This window comes from Lethenteron reissneri, chromosome 11 (assembly GCF_015708825.2).
Source record: "Lethenteron reissneri isolate LAM-NWPU_2019-01 chromosome 11, ASM1570882v1, whole genome shotgun sequence".
Lineage (NCBI taxonomy): Eukaryota > Metazoa > Chordata > Hyperoartia > Petromyzontiformes > Petromyzontidae > Lethenteron > Lethenteron reissneri.
The window spans coordinates 11263462-11279871 of NC_083789.1; the positions used below are offsets into that span (position 1 = coordinate 11263462).

The 16410-nt window shown below is 48.0% G+C and overlaps 1 protein-coding gene across 2 annotated transcripts in view; it reads right to left on the minus strand.

Moving 5' to 3' along the window:
* Window positions 1-16410, minus strand: part of LOC133341471 (homeobox protein Meis1-like) — an 86557-nt gene that overhangs the window by 8739 nt on the left and 61408 nt on the right. For both annotated transcript variants that reach the window (XM_061550135.1, XM_061550134.1), the window contains exon 9: window positions 12403-12479. In XM_061550135.1, the coding sequence (XP_061406119.1) occupies window positions 12403-12479 (77 nt within the window). The remainder of the gene's footprint in view (window positions 1-12402; window positions 12480-16410) is intronic.

The window sequence follows — 16410 nt, forward strand, 5'->3', positions numbered from 1 at the left end:
GTTTTTCCTTCCAACAGTACTGCCATATTCTCTGGTTTATAAGATGCTACAGAATAGAAGACGCATCCCAATGCATGTGCTCGATGTCAATGGAGTTACACAGATCTGATCTCACACGCAGACACACGGGATTATACGATGCACCCCCCCCCCCAACTTTTGTTTTAAATTACAGAGACTAAAAAGCGAATCCTATAATCCAGAGATTACGGTGTACATTGCGTATAAGGGTGCTCCATTTATAGATACCCCACTAAAATAATAGGGTAAAATGATAAAGAGATCAGCCTCTTATTCAAAGGCTTTACATATCTCCCACCAAACTCGACGTGCTTATTAAACCTTTTGAACACAGTCGCTCTGTAATACAACGAGCCACCACTTTCACCACATTCACCACATTCAGCCTGTCGGGAAGTCGGAGAGAGGGGGGTCATTAGCGATCGGTGGGGCATCTATAAACGGATCGCTCCTTACGTTCGTAAAAAAGAAAAAAAGAAACTTGCAAGTCCTCGAGCGGCGCGGAATCCCTGGCCATCGTTAGGGACGCTCGCGACTCATCCGGAGCTGTCAGTGCGCTCGGAGCGCAGTTCACAAGTCTCTGCCTTTGAGCCTCCCTCCCATTGTCGCGTCTGCGGCCTCATCAATTACCCCGTCGTCGTCTGGGAGTTTATCACCACGGCAGACGCCCCCACCTCCCCAGGCCAGCTCTACCAAGGCAAGAATAGCGAGTCTGGATTTTATTTTGCTTCTCATAAAGATGCCGGGTCATTTGGAGGTCATGCCAGTCGTGCAGCAGCCTTTAAGGGTCCCATTTCGGTGCCAGTTTTAACAAGCGGCTAGCAGCCCCCCTCCCCCACCTCCTCCCCGCCTACTCCCCCACCCCGACCCTGCATGCCTGCGACCATAAAAAGAGGATCAACTATGCCCCTCCAAAATATATAACTCCTCTTAACCGCAACCCCATTATCCGCAACTCCCATTATCTGTGGGATATGTAGGTTTCGCAAAGACTCTTATTATCAAACTCCCTATAATCTGCCTGTTTCCCTGTGTGTTTATATGCGTAAAAGCGGGGCAAAAAAAATTAGGAAAATTTCACGGAGAACAGGAACCGCGGTGTCCGTTCCCCACATCACCACAGATAAGAGGTGCTCTGCTTAAACACCATTTTTTTTTTGGGGGGGGGGGGGGGGGAGGTAACTCATGACACTACAGAGGGAACAGCGACAGTTTTTCGGGTTCGCTGAATAAATAAAAGAGATGCAAGGTCAAAGAGAAGTGAGCTGCCAAACAGCCAAAACATGCAACTCCTGTGTTATTATTTTATATTATGCAGAGGGAAACAATAAAGCGTAAATTGACCATCACAGCTGCTCTCCAGACAGAAAATCTGCGTGATTGACGGCTGTATGCAAATGCGGCGGCAAATGTAGCTATCAATGCGGCTCCCTGGCTGTCTACTGACCCCTTGTCTAATTTTCCGCAAATCACAGGAACGGCTTCGCAATTACCGGCCCTAAACCGCTAAATCGCTTCTTCTCATCCTCTCCCCTTGCCCATTGTCTGCTGCGGGGTCGGTGCGAAGTCCCGGTTGTCGCAGCCCGTTGTGCTCACTGGCACCAAGCGCTCAGAGACGGGAGATGGAGCTACCACGGTGGGGAATATTTGTGAAGACAAATTAAGTGAGTTGAACACGTAGTAGGCTTTCACGACCAATATTATCCATTCTCAGGGGTTTTATTGGTTTCGTTTTTGGGATAGATCGCGTAAATATAAATGTGTGCCGTTAAGCCTGCCACCACTCGACACAGCCAATTAGTAAGGTTTGTCATGTAAACATTTACAATTCAAGTATGATGTTTCGCCAGTAATTACGACCAGTCTCATCAGGCGACAGCCAGAACTGTGGAGAAAACCTCTGTTTCACTGATTTTCTTGGAGAAAGCTAGTTGAGAATACAATGCCAGGTAATCAATATACATACTCATAATTATCAGCCCTCTAGCAATCCACTGCTGGATGAAGGCCTCGCAAATACCGTGCCAATCGTTAACACAGCAGCGGTAGGCAACCAAAATAACAAGAAGAGCCATTTTTCCTAATTCGGTAAACAACTCAATATTTCAAAAGCCGCCAATGCAATGTGAAAACGAGACGGTGGGTCCTTAATAAATAACGTCACGAAGCAGCCCTTAAAGAGCTGCATGCGAGTTACGGAGCCGTAGGTTGCCGGCCCCTGATGATGGGGATTGTTTGACCGTACTTCCCCACACTGGGTGTGTGAGGTTTTGGGGTCAAGACCGCTTCAGCTATCACATGCCAGTGGCGTTAGCCGTGGCCAGGAATTGAATTCAGGTCCCTAGGTTCATACATAACACAGCATGCGATTCACCGTGCCATCGCTCCACCGCGATAGAACGATACGATACAATTTGGATTTGTATAGCGCATGACTGCAACCAGCATCTCCAGACGCCGTACAGAGAGAGCGGGACATCACAGGGATTAAATGGCCAGGAATTGAACTCAGGTCACCGAGTTTATAGCACAACACACAAACCGGAATGCCACCACGCCACCCTCAAACGGTAATTACTGTATGTAAAAAATATGTGTTGTTCAAATGTGTATATATTTTACAATACTGTCATGTGCGGTGGGCAGTGTTCTTTAGTCAATGAAAATAATAAGGTGTGTTCCCCTTGGTGGGGTTTTTTTGCATACATTAATGATAAATCTATATTTCCTAAACTGCATGAATAGCCACTGATGCGTGTTTATAATGATGCACCATGGGATGGGATTAGCAACTTTTTTTTACCCGTGTGGGCACACCATGGGGATAGCTAGTAGAGTCAAGGATATAATGTATACAAAAAGACACGGGAATGGGAAAGGGAAGAGATGAGAGAGATGAGAGAAATAAGAGGAAAAGGATGGAAAAAGACTGCAAGACGGGCAACCAAAGGGGGTTAGGAGGGATGAGGACAGGGAAGAAGAGGCTACATAAGGGCCGGCGAAACTGCTGCACAGAGTGGCAGAGTCTGTTTTCACAGTGGGCGGGGAGGGGGTGGTGGGATTCAGAGTGGGGGTGGCCACACAGAAGTCACGTGATTTACGGGATGCTCGTGCTGATTTAGATAAAGAGATGTAGTATAGCAATGCACTCGTGGTCACAATTGTCTTAATATTTTCAGTGACGCTAAATAGGTAAATGGAGCAGAGTAGCGGCAGTGGTCAGTGTACTGATCTATGGACCTCTTAACTAGAGTTTCATTCCTAGGCATGGCTAACATCAGTGGAGCGTGATATTTGAACCGGTCTGAGATTACCCCCCCCCCCGTCCACTTCACCAATCCGCACTGACTAGCATGGTGAAGTATGGTCAAACAACCCCCTGTTGTGTAACAGTGTGGAGAGGCCTTCATCGTTCAGCGATAGATGGATAAAGGGTGTATTATTATTATTCATCAGTCATGGTCAATTTACTGCCGGATGAAGATCTCCCCAAGCAACCTGCCACTATCTTGCGAAGCAATAAATGTTATGATAATAATATTGTTCTTTTGATATAGAATAAAAAAACTGAGGGTCAATTTACGTCATCTGAATTTTTTTTCCTGTAAGGTTAGATTATCACATGAAACAAAAATATATATATACACCGCAAAAATGTACAATTTCTCCGAAAAATGTTACTCAACAAGCCCCTTCCGAAAAATAAATAAAATCACAATCGTAAAAATATCGGAAGATTGCGTCAAATAATTACCGATGCGAAATGTCAGAAATCTGCGTGGAAACAACCGGTTTAGAGCGCGCGAGCGTCGACCGACGGCACCGTCCAAAGTGTCAGAATCTCACGCGTCAAAAACGACGCAGAGTGCCCATCTCCACTTCACATGCAAATCCCGGCCCGAGAAACCCCCCACAGCCCCCACCTGCCCTGCTCAACCCCCCCCCCCCGCCCCCCCCGACTCCTGCACACGTTAAAACGCCTGGCAAACAATCCGTGATCAACATTAACAGATGGTTTTAATATTTAAAATGTTTACCGTGTGCCAAGGACTAGAATAATGAGGGCTTAACTCTACATCAGCAATCCCTGGCACTTCACTGCAGCCTCTCTCTCTCCCTCTCCGCTCTCTACCCCCTCCCCCTCTCTCTCCACGCGCTCGCTCGCTCTCTCTACGCTCTCATCTCCACTCCCGCCCCCTGCTCTCGGTTTCAGATGGCATCGCAGATTTACACGCCCCCCCTGCTAATCTCTGTTTTCTGTCTTAACACAGCTGTAAACCACACTCCTTCCCTCCCAGCGTGGAGGAGGAGGAGCCTCCTGCAGTCTTCCTGTAAATGAAGGTCTCCAAACGACCTCCGCCTGGCCCTCACTGCAACACCCCCACGCCACCCCCCACGCCTACTCCTCCCCACACGACTCCAAGCGAGGGGGGCAGGGGGGCATGCCGGGGTCAAATCTTGCCGGGGGCTGAGGTGGTGTGGAGGGGGACGGAGTTGGAGGAGGGGGGGGGGCGGTGATGGTGTGGGGTTGGAACTCAACACGGCCGTGAAGTATTTTAAACTGCTCCGAGTTCCTTGGCATGCGAGAGAATGGTGGGGCCAGATACAGGCTGCGTGCTGCTTGCAGCAGGGCTACAAGGCAGGGATGCAGGGAGCCCTTGGCTACGTTGCGCAGGGCTACCGGCGATCTGGCCGCGAGGGCCGCCCTCACGTGCGCCGGATAAATGTGAGTGCGCAACACAAACAACAACTACCGCAACTGAAAGCAATAACAATAACGAGCTGCTGTTACTCAGAAATAAATTATTCAATTGGGATTATACACAGCAACCATAGCCCCCTAACGAAAGACAAATGCCCCAGCAGGCCACCTAAAACTTGGAGCAAGTGTCGCGAGGTTTCTCCCGTTAGTATGGGGCCACCGCTCCACTGAAAAGCTGTTGCCAAAATAAAAGACGTGAAACTATTTACGTGGCAGATTTGTTATCCAAAGGCATCAAGCTTGCTGTATATTTATCTCTATCCAGGGAGATTGTGTGTGGGCAAGACAGACGAGATAAGGCCCAACATAGGAACACAGCCACATTGGCTTGAACCATTCAGTAGCCCCTGAGCAGTGTTCTGCTTGAGAAGACCTCATCCAGCAGTGGAGAGAGCAGTGCTCGGTGTCAGAAGACCACCCCCCTTCCCAATGGAGTCCAGGATGTTATGAGTGGCCATCCAGCACGTCCTGATAAACCGGGTGCAAAATTAGCAAGCTTAGGCGCCGCAGTGGCGAGATGTTAACTACCTCACCTAGTATACAAGAGGTCGTGGGTTCAATCCCGACCCTGACGCCTGCTGTATATTTGGAGTTTGCATGTTCTCCCCGTGGTCGCTGCATTTTTCTCTGGGACCTCCAGTTTTACCTCCACATTTAGAATCAACATGCGTTAAGAGTATCTGGCTGCTATACATTTCCAAATGATGTTAATCCACTTCGCTGAACTATCATTTTTGGCCAGGTCGCTTCTGAAAAAGAGCAATAGAGCTCAGTGGGCCATACTATTACAGATGGGTCCTGTATTGGAATGTTTGATGTCCTATGAAGCAGGCGATTGTCCACATCCTCACCTCTTATACATATACTGTATTTCTCATTTAAGGCCACGGTGCTATTGACAGATGTGTTGAGTTTTTTTTATTAATTGTGCTTATGCACCGCACCGCTGCCAAAGCAGCAGCAGCACTGCTACCAAGTAACTTGTTTGCATTTTAATGAGTGTTTCACGTGTTGGAGGAGAGCCGAGAAGTTGGAGAAAACCCACAGAGCACACCACAGGATAGCACTCAAAGGCCCCCAACGTGGGATGGGATGACAACTCCAAATATCGCACTGCAACTTTCTGGACCATCTAACAGGCCAGACGTTTGGGAGTCTCTCAAATCTCTCATGTGGTCGACCACCAACCCTTGCCTCCGAAACGACGGATCACAGGAATGTGTCACCGTTTCCTTGGCCAAATATTCAACATACCTTTTGAAACTCGGTACTCACCACTCACCGACGATCTCATTAATCTTATTAATGAGCCGAGCGGTGGCAGCAATGCACGCATGTAAATCCAGCGCCTGTGGAGGCGAAAGTTGGTGGATCGCACGAATGTCGTGAAACTCCCTTCCCTGTGGGCGTCGAGGTGCCCTAACGTCGCTTGTCAGGAGACATCAGTACAACAAGTGGAATAGTCACCGTCTGTTTCCATCTGTACGCAGATAGAGTATTACCTCCCTACGCACGTGAGTTTTCTCCGGGCACTCCGGTTTGCTCCCACACGTATAAACACTCATCATTAATTGGCTGAAAATAAAAATAAAAACCCGAATGCAATACCCTCGTAAATAATATTCCTCGGACTAGCGTTGCTTTCCTGGATAATTAAATAAAAATTATTAAAAATATTTGATATTTCTTGCTCGACAGCGCAAATACATCTGACCTTCCGTATTGACGCAAACACGGCACAGGTCTATAAACCTCAACGCGACAACAAATAATAACATTAATAAACACCGTAAACACTGCCACATGTAGCTGAGGAATGCTGCGTGCTGGAAACTGTAGAGCAGATTTCAGACAAAGTTTTGTCGAAATGCCGCGTTTCGCGCTCCACTCCTTAGCGGGAGACGCGTGCACGTCCCAGTACAGTGCTCGCACTTTCATGTATAAGTTTGCTCTCTCGAAAAGGAAATTACCGCATACGCCAAAGTATTTCCTGAAACCCAGCCAAGATTTTACCCTCAAATATTGTGCCCGAAATCATAATTTTCTCCTACTGAGCTAAAGCCGTGGGTCCCTTAGGTCATATAATTAATAGTGGGGGGGGGGGGGAAGACATGACATATCAATCTCTTTGGGAGTCGTTTTTTTCTTCGGCAACCCTCGTGAGCCGCCAAGTTTCTGTGCGGCCACAATACGTTCGTCACAGTCGCATCAGCCAAGACGACGCTTTGACACCCACTGGCCTCGGTATTTTATTTTTAAATGTTTTTAAGCGGAATGCCACTTTTCCAGTTTTGACCGCCAACAATCCCTTCGCTCCCTCCCCTTCCCACCGGCGTTCTCGCTCGTTCGTGTGTGTGGCATTGGGGTTGTTTGAAAGCAGGCTCAGGGCTCACGAGTGTCAGCGGGCCTTTTCACGAGTGAACTGACGGGCCTTATCGGGGGGGGGGAAGGGGAGTGAGCGCGCGCTGAAATACCGCAACCAAAGGAGTGAGCGAGCGAGAGAGCCTCGCGCGCGCGCGCATTCGCAGCTGTTTATCCGTTACACAAGAAACCCGGTGCTGCTCCTCTTTGTTAGCCGGTGCGATTTAGGCGGCGATTAGCCCACACCCGTTTGTGGCGCGTATCTCCAGTTCGGTTGGTGGGTTCTTTTTTCTCTCTCTTTCTACTGCCCGATCCGTCCCGCCTCCCTCCCCCCACAACCAAAAACGGCTTCATTCACTTTTTTTGTTGTTGTCACGGACCAGAGATATCTTTGGGCAAAGAGTGCCGTTTAAAAAAAAACCCGAAGCGTGCCGATGTCTTCAAATTGTGCGGAAACGTTTTTTTGTTCGGATGTGTGCAGTTTTCGGAGAAAATGCGACGAGAGAGGAAAAAAAACGCAGCAGCGTGCAGCCAACCATCAGCGGTTTAAGATTAAATCGTCGTCGTCGTCGTTTGAGGAACAATAATGTCAGGTGCGGCCTCGGCGAGGTTAGCCAGCGCAACCCCAGACACCACAATTTGCACCCACAAATGATCAAACACGGTGGCATGAAATGAACAAATCTGGAAAATAAATAAAATACTGCCAGATGAAGGCCTCCCTTACCAAAGCCATCACTTCCAGGATCAATCCACTGCTGGATGAAGGCCTCCCTCCCCAAGTTCTCGCCAGCCCTCAATCCACAATGATGGAACATTAAGCGAGTATAAAAAATATATTACCTTAAGTAAAGCAAACATATTTTAACGTCCTCTAGTCCACTGGTTCTTTACCTTTACAGCAGCCTTGTACCCATTTGGTTCTCAATAATAATAAAATATTATGTTAATACATAAGTAGTTGTATACTTATGTGCCCTTACTTAATGTGTGTTTCGATTATTTAGCGTCTAAGAAAATGTGGCCATGTCTCGCACCCCCAGAAAGGGCATCACGCGACCCCAGGGGGTGCATGCACCCCAGGTTAAGAAGAAGAACCACTGCTCTAGTAGGACCACCCGGATTGGGCAGGACAAGTCCGTAGAATGAATGGCAACCGAAAATAGCATGACAGCCAAGAGACGGAACACATCCAAGTGACATCTATCGGTGAGCTGGAGCACTGAAATCAGCTCATGCTCAGGTGCTAGATGGATTGTTACATCGCAGAACAGAGAGAGGTGGTGACAACTGAGGGGGGGGGGCGCTTTATCCAGCAGCAGATTGGTCATGGCTGATGATGATGCCTGGCAAAGGTCACTTAGACGACCGGCGGAACATTTCAGAGGTAGCTCTGCGACGTCCGCTTCCGCAGGCCGCTCTCGAACACCGAGGGTTGTCACACCGCTCTGTGACATTTCCGAACCGTGCGGCGGCAGGGAATCTCCCCCCACCGCCCACCGGTTGCCTGCCAAGCGATGGGCCGAGGTGACAGGGACCCACAGCGAGTCCCACAGATGCATCCACACTGGCTTCACTCCGCGTCGGATCAGACGAGCAGGGAGGCAGCGCTGCTACAAACAAGGCCCTTTCAGCTCCCGCAGAGCTCTCCCCCCCCCCATCCCTTCACCCCCCCAACCTCCAGGCCCCAACGGCACTTTGTACGGACAGGACCTAACACTTCCTCTGTTTTTCCATCCCCTCGCCTCCCCACCACCCAACAGGGGCCTCAGAGGTGGGTGAAATCGTGCCACTGCTAGCCCCCCCCCCATCCCCACCCACCACCATCCCTTTTTCTCTCCCGATGTTTTGTCTCTTGCCACGGCTGCGTCATTTCCCCCGGCCTCACCAACTTTCGCCCCCCCCACCCCCCACCAACACTGTTCCCCCTTCATTCGGACTGGCAGGCTCGGTGTCTGCGGCTGAAGCTGCCAAATTACGAACAAATCTATCCCGTATCCTGTCTGAAACGAGAGCCCCTTAACAGATACACCTTGGTTATGTAAAGCGGGAACTTCCAGAAATGCAATTTTTTCTTTTTTACGAAGCCGGCGGCGATCTTGTCAAAGAAAACATTTAACTACTTACACCCTAAACATGGCACTCACAGTCACGTGTGAAGATAAAACCACCGAGATGGGGTTTTGTTGTCGGATTTATTTCTTACTTTCTGTCTCTAACTTTGGGGGTTTTATTGCACCACACCGTGCTCGACGCACCCAAACACAGCGGCCCCGCGTCACTCACTCTCTCAATCTCCACTTCTTCTCTGCTCGCACCGACCCACGATCGGAATTCCCTCCCGTCGGCGCTCAGTCGGGCGGTTGCGCAATTCGAGAAACGCGCGGACTCTTGTCCACGACACCCTCAACAGTGCCGCGTGCTGCTGGGCCCCCCCATTGTGGCACAAACAAAATACCAAGACCAACAACACAACCGCCTCGAAATGTGTCGCCGACAACCATCGGGCCGCACGTAACACGAGGAGAGCACTCGCGCAACCGCGGACGTGGCACTGGCCAAGAAGAGAGGGAGCGAAATGCTGGAAGAGCCAGAGCCTTCTCCGCGCCCGAACCACCCCGCGCCCCCCCCCCCCCCCTACGTTCTGAGCGCTCGAACATTTACACGCCCGTCGCCGACAGCGGTATAAATCGGTTCATAGCATCTCAAGTCGATTGGCCGATCGGCCGGATGGTCGCCTCTAGTGGAGGCGGCAGTAGAGTCCCGGGTAGCCTCACCTCTCCGAGAGGGGGCTCTCCCTAGTGGAGCCTCCCCCCCTTCCGCTAGCAGTGCCGTAAGCCAGCAATTGCAGGGCTGCGCCTTTAACCCCGCCCCACCCACCCTCCCCAGGACACCCGACCCCAAAAAATCGCAGTCCCGTTTCGTCATTCTCTGCCAGGTGATTTCACCCCCACGATTTAACAAAACAAACGGCAATATAAATATCCGCAGACCACAACAGTCGCAACAGTCGCGACCACCCTGATTGCTACTCTTCTTCTTGTTTTTTATTTTTATCTGGCGCTAACGGGCCAGCCGGCCCCTGGGGGAGAAGGCGCTTCCACGGCCCACCCAGCGCCTCCGGCGTGGCCCCCCCCCCACCTCACGACGTGCAGCTAGTGCCTAACAAGCCGGCGCTGCGCTATCCCGACGGCGGCAGCTGCAGACACATTATTTTCCTCTTCAGTCAGAACATCTCTGACCCAACCTTGACTCCTGCACATTGCTTGGGTGCACATGCCTATTGGTGTCAAGAAGACAATCCATATGGCACCTTCCCTCCTGTCCGCCCCCCCCCCCCCCCCACCCCACCAGCATTGCATTCTAAGCCTCTCTCGTTCATTTTATGTGAAGATTTTGGTCTGCACATACACAAAGACAAAGATCCCCCGTATAGCCTTAAGAGACAGTTTGTAATTGCAAAGATACAAAAACCTCCGTTTAGCCTACACAAGCTGTCAGGGCAAGTGCTGTTAGTGAGCACCTATGAAGGCCGTCACGTTGCACACAAAGCGGTTAGGTGAGCGTTGTCTTTATTGTGGGTGCTGTGAGTGGTGTGGATGGTGTGGATATTGTGGGTGTTGTGGGTGGTGGGTATGGTGTGGGTGGGCTGGCCAGCCGCCTGTGTGATGTGTAAACATCGCACCAGGTTCTCATTTAAGGCTGAATTAACCATGCAGAGACACACACACACCACACTATGGGCAAGCCAATGCGGCTCTGAGAGCTGGATTGAAACGAAAAGTCAAGCGCCATATTTAGGAGTATGCGCTAATCGTAAAATATGACGGTGAATTGATTTAAAGGACGATCACATCGAAGAATACGGTAATAATTGGATTCCGTGTGGATGTTTAATGGCTTATTCTCGAAACATTTCGACCCGCTCCTTGTGTATCGAATGAAGGATTCGTAGGACGTAACTTTTAAAAACTACATCTGCAAAAATTAAGCGCCACAAGCGGTTTATTGGAACGGAGGAGTCTTCGCAGTATCTTTAGAACATTTTTTTACCCATAAAACAAATTCCAATAAAAAAATTACAATGATAATAAATTAACTTAAAACAAAGGGGAACATCTTTACTATAAATAAGACGAAAAAAGCTGTAAGGTTTTATGGTAGACGAAGGCATTCCCTTTAAACGCGGCGTACGCTGGAACGCAAAAAGGGGGTTAACGTTTTATTTGTTAATAAAAGAAAGTTCCCGTCATAAAAACCCACATTGAAATTCATGAAAATTAAGATCGTTCCGTAAATCTGGCGACCAATCGAGGCTCCGCGTTGAGCTTTCTCCGCTCTAATTTATTGTATATCTGACCACTGTTAAGCCCTTTTATGTGTAAGAATTTTTCCCTGACCTTTCATTACCAATTTATAGGGAAATGTGCTCTTTTCCATGGTTAATGGCAAAACTGGTCATCTTTATAGGCTAATAATAACACGCTGTTCCGAGGCAGTAAATTCATACACTGCCGAAGGTGCAGTGCATGACATGTGAACTGGGGAAGATAAGGGGGGGAATGTCTTTTTGGATTTCCTCCCCATTTCCTATGATTTCCCCTAAAGTCAGTGTGGCGAAAAGCATGGCAAGATAAGGCTGAAAAACTCCATAATTCTCCAGATGCGTCTCCTCACGCTGTGATACAGCAAATAAAACGGGATAAAAAATGAATGAGAGCAGAAGAGAAATCAATTGACCCCAGGCTGTGGATGGGGGCCAGAAGGCTGATAAAGTTGTGGGGCTCAGGAATGTTTGTCTATCTGTGGCCTGCAGATAAAGGGCCCTGTAAATGAAACATCTCAGATAAATACGGCGGGGGGGGGGGGGGGCAGGTTAACTGTAAATGAAAGGGCCACCGTGTCATTTCTGTGAGGCGAAGCCTTGGATGGAATTATCGCGGATTGCTGTAATTACATTTTAGTGGAAACCTCAATCCGGACAAAACCCCGGAAGCCTTCAGTTGATACCTCGCAGCCTGGAAACTCCTGGGAGTGTTTAACGAATACATCACGGAGAGGTTTTCGCCCCCTTTTTCGATTCGACTCTCACACCGTCCAGCTCCCCCCCCCCCCCTCCTTGGTGGAATTCCGCAGATAAACAAACAAAGCTGTCCAGCTCCGTATTTTGACAACCATTAAGAGCCGGAGAGCGAATCGCTCCTATTTAATGAAAGGTTTGGCGAGCGGGCACAGCACAAAAAAAGAGGTCCCCTCACCAGTTGTTGACTTGAAGGATGGACAATCCAGTGTCTTGCGCCAGCTGCTTTTTCTGTTCTTCTGACGGGTACGGGTGCTGGAACAGACGGGCGACAATACGTCAGCGCAGGCAACGGGCACGGCATCGGGCGTGCTCCAAAAAATGTATTTCAGCCATTTAGCATAAACACCTATCGATGCTTACACATGAGATTATACCAATTAGCGGCATTTGAATGCTAAAACACGCTCCCGGTTCAGCGGTGTCACTTATAAATAAAATAAAACAATCGGCTTCATTGTGGTTTGCTTTATCTTTTTTTAATAGCTTTTACGGGATTTCAAATTTGAGACGTTTATCACGGAATCGAAGGGGATGAATTCTTCTTGTTTTTGTCTGCGAAGTGCACACGGGGCAACGTACGCGTGGGGTAACATGTGCGCGCGACGTCTGTATGCACGGCGGTGCAGGCCGCTCTTTACATCCCATCACTGTTGGTTAAGTCACCAGGCAAGTGTTCCATCTGCTTGGTGTTAATTTTATGTCACAACAGCAGATACGTGGAGACACCGGGATCGTGGGCTTGTTTTTTATCGTGGTATAAAAAAAATATGCGTAGTTAATGTCACAAAGAATGGTCTTGGGATTCGGAAGCCCGGAGGGGGCATGGGAAATGAAAAGGAATATTAACCCAAATGTTCTGCCACACAGCACGACCCAACATGGGTTTTTTTTTGCCCTCCCGAACATCAAACCACGTTCCAGTTTCCTTCTGTAGCCTCTTCCATCCATTCGCTTGTATAGCATCAAGGATCACCACAGGGTTGCTAATCTTATTACACATCAGTACCACGTGGCTTTTTTGTCTGGTTATTTAAAGCCCGATTGGAAGCTGGAAATTGGTACGATGTAAATGTGAGCATATCTCACGCTCTTCATCTTGAGAATAAGAAGAAAATTATGACTTCATGCTCAATTATACCTACTCACTGCATTGTTCATTCAGTTAAAAGTGTTAACATTCTGGGTAATTTTCTAATTCATGTTTTATAATTTATTTATTAACAATCAATTTGCTTCGAATGTAATTTGTGTTCATTATCACTCTGGTAGCTGTTGACAAGTGTTGTATTTCCTAGTATGACATGAAACAATGTATCTTGTTATCACAACAAAAAATTACACGAGCACTTCAAATATGAGTAACATCGTCGATATTTACTCCGAAGTGGATGAAATATTTCAGCAAATTCTCAAAATGATTCATAATACACAGCGTTATGCAAACAATACTATTAAAAAAAAGCTGTCTAACATACTACACTAATCCATAAATGTTTTTTTTGGATAGTACATACCAGTTATTACGACCACCAAAAAAGATATACAAACCCAAATATTCGATCATTCTTTGTTTAATTCTCGGACTGAAGCCAATTGGCCAAAACAAATCGCACAACACTAACTGCCACTTATTCGGGATAACAGCACCGCTCTTCAGTTAGGTTTCTTTTGGGGAAAACTGCCACGATATGAAGCCCTGGCAGAATTGCCACCAAACAGGGAGTACCAGGCCCGGAAAGGGCAGCCACAATCAATCAGTCAGCAACCCCTCGTGCGTTTTCAAGAACACAGGAAGCACAAATCCTATACTAGGCCTCGCAGGCACGTGCCACACACGCACAACGGCAAGAAATGCACATTGTTTTTTTTTGTTTCCTGCAGAGGCTGTGGCCTAAATTGGGATTAAGTTTACCTCATAAATATGGAAGCTGATGTGTGGCAACCTCACAGTCGGTGCCTTCCCTCGACAGCCATGTTGGTTGATTGAGCGCGACCTCCGCTAGGCCTCACATTACTTAAGTTTATTAAAAACGGCAAAGCAAAATGAAGGTGTAAATCAGAAAAAATAAAGAATGAAACCCACCAATTTATGTTAGTACCACGACGTAAAAAAACGCATCCATTCAAATATTGTGAACGCTATGAATAGAAAACTGTTTCAGATCCAAAAAAATTGCTCCACAAAACTGAAATTCCAACGCATTTTAAATTCCTCAATGCTGAAAAAAATGTTTATTTTCCATTATGTGAACAGAATTGGACCATTCTTTTTTATCATTTATATTTAACTTATATCGGTCATTGCAACAAAAATATGAATGTGTGTTTTAATGTTTGCAATTGCATTTTTAAGAATATAAATTTCAGTTACTACCGTTCTAAAGTCCCAATTTTTTTCAGATTTTGGACAACGTTGCTGAAATCCATGCACATGCACATTACAAGCGAACATTTTTATTTTCTGGAAGAACATAAACCGTTTACTGTTCCTCAATTCTAAACGGCCATGTTTACGGCCAAAATTAAATGTAGTTGAGCAGGGCTACGCCACAGAATTCATTTACTAAGGCCAAGGGAAAACAGCAGAATGCAAAGGTCAAAGTTCAGAGTGCAGGAAGAAAGCCACCCATTTGTCATGTGGTTAGTTTATCGCTCACCGAATCCCCTTCTTTTTAAAGCACCCCGCTCCGCTCCTCAGAAATGTCTTTGGTGGAGACAAATGCTCAGACTGCTTAAAATTATTTACACGGGCTGCTCTCGCACGGCAGACATCATTAATTTCCCTCAGCCAAGCATGACTGGAGCCAGGCCCGAGCTGTTTTGATTAACAGGCGGGGAGATGTGTGCGTGGGCCTCCCATCCTACGACGTCCAACCCTCTTCAGCCACGCAGCGAGCCAGCAACGCAACCGCCATTAGCCCCCCCCCCCCCCCCCCCTACGGATCACCCTCGTATTTCGCGAAGGACACAATCAGCGTCGCACGCGCCCAGCGCATCACTTTTTGGTAAGGTGGGACGAATTATTATTCTGACCAAGAGAGCGAGAGTAGGCCATGGGTGTTTCCCGAACTCTGTTTTTTCCTATTACAATCGGTTGATACAAACACGATCGACTGAATTGACGCACTGAATGTATGTAATGACATGCACGTCGAGAATGCTACGCGTAGCTAATTTACAACTTCACATACGAACGGCAACAACAAATCTCAAACATGGCCTATGCCGTGGAGAAGAGCCGTTGCCCGAAACGTTTCTTCTTATCACCGTTTTCTACTCGAGAGCCGGGTTATTGACGAATGCGTTGGGTTTTTGTTATGACATACAATGGCCCTCTTAAAACATTTCCGAGGGTGGGAGGGGACGGTCCCCTTTTGCCCCCCCCCCTCCACCATGACCCCTCTGTTGGTGCTCCTCTTGCCTGCTTACACCATTAAGCTCAAACTATGCGGACTAAAAGATAACGCGTTTCAATGAGCCCCACCGTCAACATTGTGTCCGACTCGACAATTCCTCATTGCATCGTTGAGTATCTATATCCACAAAGTAAACACATCTTGAGCAACAGAGAAGCTCTCACTCACGCACAAAAGACAAATACCCCCCCCCCTCCTCCTCCACCACCTCATAGCTACAAACAGACTTGGGATGGGTGCTGTTTGCGAGCACCTATTTTGGCCAGCACGGACAAGTAGTTGGATTTTGGCCAGCACCATACACAGACTGCCTATGTCTCGTCAGTGCTGAAATGGACACGCTGCACCAGCTATACTCATTTAAGGCTGAGTTTACCTACAGTAAACCCATAAACCGGTTCAGAAATCACTCGCCGCTGATGTTAGCCATGGCCGGGAATCGAACTCAGGTGAACTGGGTTAAAAGTGCAATGCGGTAACCACTATACTACTGCTGGCCCCACAAACATAACTCACTCACGCACACACAAATATATACAATCGTTTGAGTGGAGTCTGGAATTTATCGTCTTGGCCTCTGTGGAGTTGTACTTTGTAACAATGCTCGTCTTTAGGTATACACTGTACAGCACGCTTGTGTGCGCGCGTGCGTGTGTGGCTTGCATGTTTGTGTATATATATACGCCGTTGTGTATATATACACACCGCATAACCTGCGCACGCGCACGCACGCAGGCACGCACGGGCGCAGCAAAATCCCGGTGCCC